Here is an 8,032-nt window from a genome sequence, read left to right as displayed (position 1 = left end):
GGTACCTGCTGCCTGGGCTGCTCAGAGGTTTCTATGAGGTGACGCACAGGACAGGGCAAGGTCTTCCCCTCATGAAATCCTGCAGACCCCACGGTGCACCCTGCCCCCAGGCAACCTGCTTGTCAGCCACAGCATCCTTCATCTCCCTCTGTGGGGTTAGCAGCACGTGAGAGGGATCACGTCCTCCCTCTGGCTCACCCACTTCACCTGCAGCAGCCACAGGGCCTCTCACTTCCACCAAGTGGGGAAGGCAACTGTGCAGCTCCTGGCCACCAGACATACCACAGTACCACAGTAGGTTAAGAACATTAAAAAATCAGACATTTATTAGGTTGTCAAAATAAAGTCACTCATAGTGATTTGATGTCTCTTAGAGATAACAAGGGATTTAACCCAAAAAAATCAGTCTTCTGAGTTTAAACAAGAAACGACCTAATTCAGTGACAGTTCTGGTAATGCAGCTCTTTCTCAATGGTTGTGCAAGTTCTGCTTCCTATTGTTCACGTGCAGCGTTACCAGCTTTCTATAAATAATAGGGGTTTTCCTGCAATATTACCATGTGACATACTCTAAATACCTACAAAACTACATTATAAAGCTGGTTGCTTCTTAACAGCTGCAGAGAGAGAGAGCAAGAAGATATCTTTCATTATTTAACAGAAGAATGACAGTGATGCAACTGAGAAAACTTTTTGTAATCAAATTGTAATAGACTGAGGCATCTTTTTTTGTTTGTTTGTTTTCTTGCCCTCAAAGGTGAAAGAGTTCATGATAAGAAAATATGATTGAGATATATGTAACAGTAATTCAGAAAAAATGCAAAACAAATAACACAATACATCTTCATATGAATACAGTAGAATCAATAATATTTTAATAGTATTAAAAATCATAAATTCAGAAGTTAACTGTTATTTTGAAGACTATCAGTGGCGAATTCCATGAAATCATTACTTAATGGGTAAATCTAGGCAAATGGCAATGTAGGGCATAGCGAAGTATGATGGATATTAAACAGGAATTATGGCTCCGACTTCCAGCTTTTACTCAGGACAGTCTCTGTCTCTGACTAAGGGAAAAACTTGCCAGAAATGAACACAGATCTGGGGTAATTAAAAGACAGGTCTGAAGGTGTAGAGATACTATATCCTTGACATCTATTACACTGGCATACAAATAGTTACAAACTAGAGTTTTCTTCTTGTTTGTTTTATTTAGTTAGATCTAAAGGAAGAAGATCCCCACCACATTTACTCCACAAAATCCTCGTCAGAGCAAAGATTAAGGCCATGACTTTAATATTCCTGACAGCACTGATTTGATGAGTATCTCTCTTACTTTCAAATAGGGTTGGAATCAATGGGAAGCACCCAAATTAAAGCAACTTGAGTTGAAAGTATAAGTGCAATCACTAGCAAAATTTCTCTCTCATTCTTTATGTGACAATAACAAAACATCTGACTACTTGCACAACTAAAATAAGTAACAGCAATTCAGGAAGACTTCGCAACATTTTGTGAGAACCGAAGAATACTGTAAAAACAAAACAAAACAAAAAAACTACAAAACACTGAATAGTGAAAAATAATGTAAAATAGTCAAGTCACTTAATCAGATGTTGGGTCATACTACTAGTAGATGTGACGTCACTTTGCTCCTCATCTGTTTCAAAGGATGTTGGCAGCTTAATGTTAACAGCTGCCCTCAGGTTAGCCCAGAAAAGGGCATGCTTGCTCCTCTCCTTCGGCCACTCCAGGTAGGTTCTCTTTGCCATGAGAGCCTTCAGCTTGTGGTACCTCGCAGGGATAACATATGGAGGGATCGGCTCCAGCAAGATCAGGATTAAACTGTTGGAGTTCTCACTAAACAACTTGTGATGGGCAAAGTACAGCTCGTAGTGACACCACTCGCTCTGCACAAAGTTGGGGGACAGCACAAAGATGGACTTGTAGCTCTTCTCAATGCAGTTAATGATATTCTCCACGATGCTTTTGCCAGGGATGAAGTTCCTCTCGTGCTGACACAGCTGGATGCAGCCCTCCCCCTTCTCCAGGTTGGGGATCAGCTCGTTCTTCACCCACAGCGAATCGCGTTCGCTGTACGAAATGAAGGCGTGGAACTGCAGAACGGTTTCCCGCTCCTCGGGGCAGTCGTGCCAAGCTCTCCGCTTCGTCTGCGTCCACTGCCACAGCATCCGCACGTACCACGGCACGTCCAGGTAGATGCACAGAAAGGCCGCCACAGCCACCAGCACCAGGGTCAGCAGCAGAGCTGTCACGAGCAGCAGAGTCGTGTTGCAGGCCAGCTCGGTCAGGTGGAAGTCCTGCAGCTGCGTTCCGCTCAACTCCTCTGGGTACTTGCACACGTACGCCTCTGGCCAGCCGGACAGCTTGCGCCCAGACCGCCTTTCCAGGCGCAGGAAGTCCTGCAGCTCACACGAACACTTGAACGGGTTTTGCCCAGCTTGTAGCTCCTTCACGCTCGGGCAGCTCTCGAAGAAGTCGGCACTTGGCGTGAGGATCAAATTCCTCTCTATGTTCAGGATCTCCAGGCCCGCAAAGGCCCTGCACCCTGGCAGGTCGGCCAGCCTGTTGGATGCCAGGTTCAGCTCCCTCAAGGACTGCAGCTCGGCGATCCCCTTGGGGACACTGGCGATCTGGTTGTTTTGAAGGTCCAGTCTGTTGATATTAACGGGCAAGCACTCAAACACGGACTCTGTCAGCTGGTTGGAGGACAGGTCCAGCTCTGACAGAGAATCGGTCCACTGGCAGCGCTTCTCAGCTCCACTGTTACGCAGCAAGTTGCTGCTCATGTCCAGGTACCTCAGTGATTTCATATGGCTGGTCATGAAGCTCACCTTGGAAAGGCTCTTAAATTTATTCCTATTCAAAATAAGTAATTTCAAATTTGCCAGAGTGTCACAATTCTGGAACAATTCATCCGTCAGGGTATTGCGGGAAAAATTTATATACTGAAATGAGCTTGTTGTTTTGGGGCAAAGCATGTGTGGCATACATGCATCATATATTGTCAAACTATCAATATTCATCTCTGAAAAGAATCTGTACAAAATCTCCTGGTTGAAATAATACACCTTATTTCGAACGCTCTCCAAAGTCAGTGCTTTCATGGAGCCACCCAAAGAGAGAAATCGTTCCAGAGGTCTTAAATGGGATAGAAATTTATATTCAGTCTGCTCCACCACTGGTCCCCGAAAAATCAAATTTCTCACAGTTAAGCGCTCCACAGTTGAATCCCAAACTAACAGAAAAATTTGCAGAATGACTGTCCATTCCAAGTCCACAGCTTCAAGCATGAGATCTGTTGCTTTGATGTTCTTCAGAAGCTCTAAAGAAGGGGAGGGAAAATCTCTGTGGCTCAAGGTGTATCTTAAGTTAAATATTTTTAACTTCTCTGAAGTGCTCATTCCGTCATATAAGAGAGAAAAATTGAAGTTTTGGTCTGCTGCAAAAACAATGTGAAGGTTCCTTGTATTTAAAGCTGTCAAACTCAGAGGCTCATACAGAGAAAAGTCTTCTAAGGTTAGGAGGACAGTGTTCAGCTGCAAATGTGTCACGTATCTGAAGTCTGATCTTCGTATCATCATGGCACTTAATCCTAGGTATTCCAGATGAAACATGATCCCAAATTCCTGACAGATTGGCAAGACAATGAACTTGTTGAAAGAAAGATCTAAATGTCTAAGACGTGCAAGCATTTGACAGTATGTTGTCCGAATGTTATTGTGAGATAAATCTAAGTATTCTAAATCTTGATTAAATATGAAGACACTGAAGTCAAGCTCTGTAATTAGATTATGAGAGAGGTTTAATACTTGAAGGTCAGGAAGAGAAATAAATTCCAAGTTAGTAATTTCAGAGATCCTATTATGTGATAAATCTAATACGTGAGTATGGGCTGGAATGTTTTTTGGAACTTTAGTTAGTAGATTTCCTGAATAGTTTGCAGTAATTTTATTTTCCACAGTTGACTGGATATTATTCCAAACTATGGATAAAAACGCACAAGCAAAGACATAGATACTTGTAAGAGATCCCATTATATGTCTCAGAATTTTCTTGGTTCTTCAGAGAAACACAAAAGCATATATATGTTCTCCGTTCAATATGCCTCAGTAAGAAGTCCAACCTATGAGAAGAAAACACATAGATTTTCCTGAATTTGTTGAATTGTAATAAACAGTAAATTCAACTAAAATAAAATACAGTACAAAAATTACATAATTAAAATATATTTTTGCATACTTTCTCTAAGACATTACCAAAAAACATCAAAAATTCCAGTTATTGATTTTCTGAGTTAAGTAGAGACAAATTTTTATATAATGATAGGAGAACTATTGGTGGTATGTTTGAAAAATGCGGAGTTGTTAAAGAATTTCTCAATTATCTTCAGAAATGATACAAATAGATATCAATATGGAGAGTTGGACTACATATCCTTTAAAGGTCCCCTCCAATTCTAAGGATTCTATGATATTGTAATATATTTGGGAGTAAAGGAGAACACAGCAAGCCTCCCATGTGCTTTTTCCCTATACTCCATGTCCAGACACACTTGGGGAAAACCTTCAAAAGTCCCACTGACTCACAGGAACCAGTGCAAAAGAGACATCTTTACTCAAAAGAGCTAAAGGATATTCTTCACATTCCAGAGAGCTAGGATATGGCCATGCAAACCCTCAATGAAACACTCCAATGAAACACAAATATATAGGTGTCTTCTTTTTTCCAGTAAGCTGAGAAGCTTGAGGAATTTTACTGTAACTTATGTGAATATGGTAATGCCAGTGTATCTGAAAGCATACTAACAGGAAAGTTACAGCATACCTGAAAACTCCCTATAAAGAAGTGTTACACTATATTAAAAAAAAAAAAAAACAAAAAAAACAAAACAAAAAAAAACCACGAAACTTCAGAAGATTCCAAGATTTCAGAGTGTTCTAAGAAATTCCTACATTTTTCAAATTATCCCATAGTTGACAACTAAACAGAGAGCCTCTGTAGAAATGATGAGGGACAATGATTCTAGTTCTAAAGATCAAACATCCAGGGAGGAAAATTTTTGTGGCTATGGAAAACGGTCCAGTGGAATGAATAAATGGTCAAGCCTATCAGCAGTCTACAAAGATGGAAACGCATTGGTCATATTATGAAAAAATATGCACTGGGCATTACTCTTGTGTCAAGACAGGATGACACAGAAAACACAGATGCAACACGCAGACACCCGGAAGTATGAATGACTGAAACTCTTTCAGGAGGGAAAGTGTCTGTTGGTCTTTTTTTCCTCCAGTAGTTTTATTTGGGGAAAAAAAAGGCTTTTAAATTATTTCCCTAGGCAATTAGGAAATCTTTTATTAATAAAAACTACATGTTCATTCTTTTATTTTTAGTTCTAGGTGTTAGTCGCTAATAATTTTGTTTGCCTGATATCAAAAGTCATTCCTTCCCTTTTGAGTCTCCTGCAAAGCTTCATCAAATTTTCTTTCAGAAAACTAAAGCCAAAATACATGTAATTAACTTCACCAGGAGCACTAAAATAATGAATCATTAAAGTGTAAAGCTACCTCTACAAAATCCATGTAAAATCCAATTGAGAAGTCAAATTCAGTCTTCGGAAAGCTGTGCTAGGGTATCTGACCACAGAACAGATCTTAAATGAAGCTGAACTTGTTGGCCAATGTACAATATAACTTACAAGAAGAACCAAGACAAGGACCCAGATTTCTTCAAAGGGTAGCTGACCTTGTGTGTCAGAGTCCAGGTTGGCAAAAAACTTCTCAAATCACAGAAACTTTGGGGAGATGCTGAGTAAGGAACAAAGCAAGATATTTTTCTGAAGAGAGGAAAAAAAGGAAAACATCCTCTGGTCCATGCTCTGCTAGTAGATGAGTTTAAATTTACAGTGTATTTCTATACACTGCAAAAAAGGACAGCCCACACTGTATAACCCCGAAGTGTGCCACACATAAAGAATAAAGCAGATTTGTCTGATGGAAAAATATTAAGATCAGCAGTAACCCATCCAACACTATTAAAGAATGCTATTGAATTAGAATTTGTTGAGAAAGAAAATTGCCATACCATTTTTTTTTCTTTCTTCTATGTTGAAATTCAAGATGAAATTGAGCATTTTCACTGAAATTTCAAAAGGCAGGAAGAAGCACGAGCACCTGAGATCTGGTAGATATCGGAAGACATATAACAAAAGAAAAAAAGTAAACAAAGCAGAGAATATCACCCACCTTTTATGGATTGAATTTATCTCTGAGTGAAGAGCCAGCAAACGACTACTGCATGCTCAGTTAACAACCTCAAAACAGGTTTTCAAACATATGTAATCTTCAAGCTGAAGAGTCTCACACAAGATGCTTGTCCCTTGACTGCTATGCTGGGAAATAGGAAGAACAGGTTTTTATGTAGAGGCTGCATAATGCTTAAGTAATAATAAAATTTCCCTGCAATGCAGGTATTAAAAGCATAATGAAAGGAAATTTTTAACAATCCAAACTCAAAGTACTTTTGCTTCTGCAACATTTAATTATCTGTATGGTTTAGGAGGAAATAAGCCTTTCTGCTGTTCTCCAAAGTAAGGTTATGTAAATATTTCTGCATTTTTAATGTTGTCCATTTCTGTTGGTTACACAGTGCACAACTGCATCTCCTCTTTTGCATGCACAGAAAAGAGGAAGCAGAACTTTTACAGACCACTGCACTTCATATCAAAACCTTTGGCAGCACTCTACCCCTCTGAGTTATTTCCCTCAGCAGGCACATGAAGTATTGTTGCATTAGCAGACTTATTAGCTTAGATCTCAAAAAGTATTTCAGGGTAAACTAACACAGTTTAAAACTTCTACAGGTCAGTCACCTTTACATTAGATATGGCATAGGTGTTTAAATCAGGGAAACCCCACGTTGTACTTTAATTCAAAAGTACTGTAAAAACAAAAACAAACAAAAAAAACCTGCCAATACTATATGACATGAAAGCTGTAGGACAGTCATGAAGAATAAAGCAATAGAGGGCAATCGAGTGATGGAGAAATCCAATAGAGCAATCATCCAATTAAAGGTTTGAATAGGGGTAAGAGAGCCTAGTGAGCAAATCAACAGAGCAGAATCAGTGCACTTCACAGTCAGAATAACTGAAAACACACAATTCCCATGAGCCTCCAAACTAATTTAACATGCTTCAGTAAGATTAATTAGCAAGGAAGAAAGAAGCTGAGTAAAATAAATGAAGATTCATTTAATCTTAATGATTTTAAGATTAAATTCATGAAGTATGTAATGAATTCTTCATGTACAAGCAAACCGGAGCATCCTGGCTGATTCTGGACTCAGTTTAGAGCTTACTCCCCACAATAAAACAGCACCTTGAAGGAGATTTAAATGCAAGAAGGCGTTCAGCTGAAAAAAGCTGACAAGTATGAAAATTTATTCTAACAACTGGTGCCAGATATACTTGAAGTTTGCAGTAGAATCCTTCAAAACTTCTCTTTTACAATTACCTTTTCAGTTTTGTAAAGAAGAATATAACCTTTTTGCTTTGCTGGAAGAATTTATCTTTCCTTTTAAGATTGGTGAGAAGGACTTTTGTGCTGAAACCTGATGACAGTAAAGCATTCTGCTTTCCCCAGCACAGTGGATCTGAGTAACTCATTGCTGGTAACACCCTGAGCCATCTGTTTCCCCAGACAAGACTGGGGATCATGAGTGTTTCTCAATAAGCAGCAAGAGTTTGATTGTCAGCTGATATTGTCTTTTCTTCATCTTAAAGGAGAAGTTGCCATTGGTGAACATTAAGCCATGAAAATGAATAGACTAAGGCTCATGTTGACAGAATATTATTATCATAATCAAATTAAGAACAAAATTCTGCAAACCAATGCCAGTTTTCCTGCCAGTATAATTACTGAAAAATCTTTGCTGTATAAACAAAAACAAAAACATTGTCAGCTTTCTTCAAAATTTACTCCAGTATACACAAAGCTGCTAAAGGTACC

General features: G+C 39.1%; 1 protein-coding gene across 1 annotated transcript; it reads right to left on the bottom strand.

The window, feature by feature from the left end:
* Positions 1-316: 316 nt before the first annotated feature.
* Positions 317-6,914, bottom strand: LOC116225974 (toll-like receptor 1). The gene is made up of 2 exons (XM_031588695.2): positions 6,269-6,914; positions 317-4,149 (listed from the first exon to the last, which is right to left on the bottom strand). The coding sequence occupies exon 2, from the start codon at positions 4,058-4,060 to the stop codon at positions 1,604-1,606; it is 2,457 nt and encodes an 818-aa protein (XP_031444555.2). The 5' UTR covers positions 4,061-4,149; positions 6,269-6,914; the 3' UTR covers positions 317-1,603.
* Positions 6,915-8,032: the final 1,118 nt, after the last annotated feature.

The sequence above is a fragment of the Phasianus colchicus genome, chromosome 4 (genome assembly GCF_987193195.1).
Source record: "Phasianus colchicus chromosome 4, bPhaCol1.hap1.1, whole genome shotgun sequence".
NCBI classification, from domain to species: Eukaryota; Metazoa; Chordata; class Aves; order Galliformes; family Phasianidae; genus Phasianus; species Phasianus colchicus.
Note: the sequence above shows the minus strand (reverse complement) of the source record. Positions and strands in the feature narration are given on the sequence as shown.

Coding starts and splice junctions, on each gene's coding strand:
- LOC116225974 (XM_031588695.2), bottom strand. CDS start 4,060: ATGGGATCTCTTACAAGTATCTATGTCTTTGCTTGTGCGTTTTTATCC.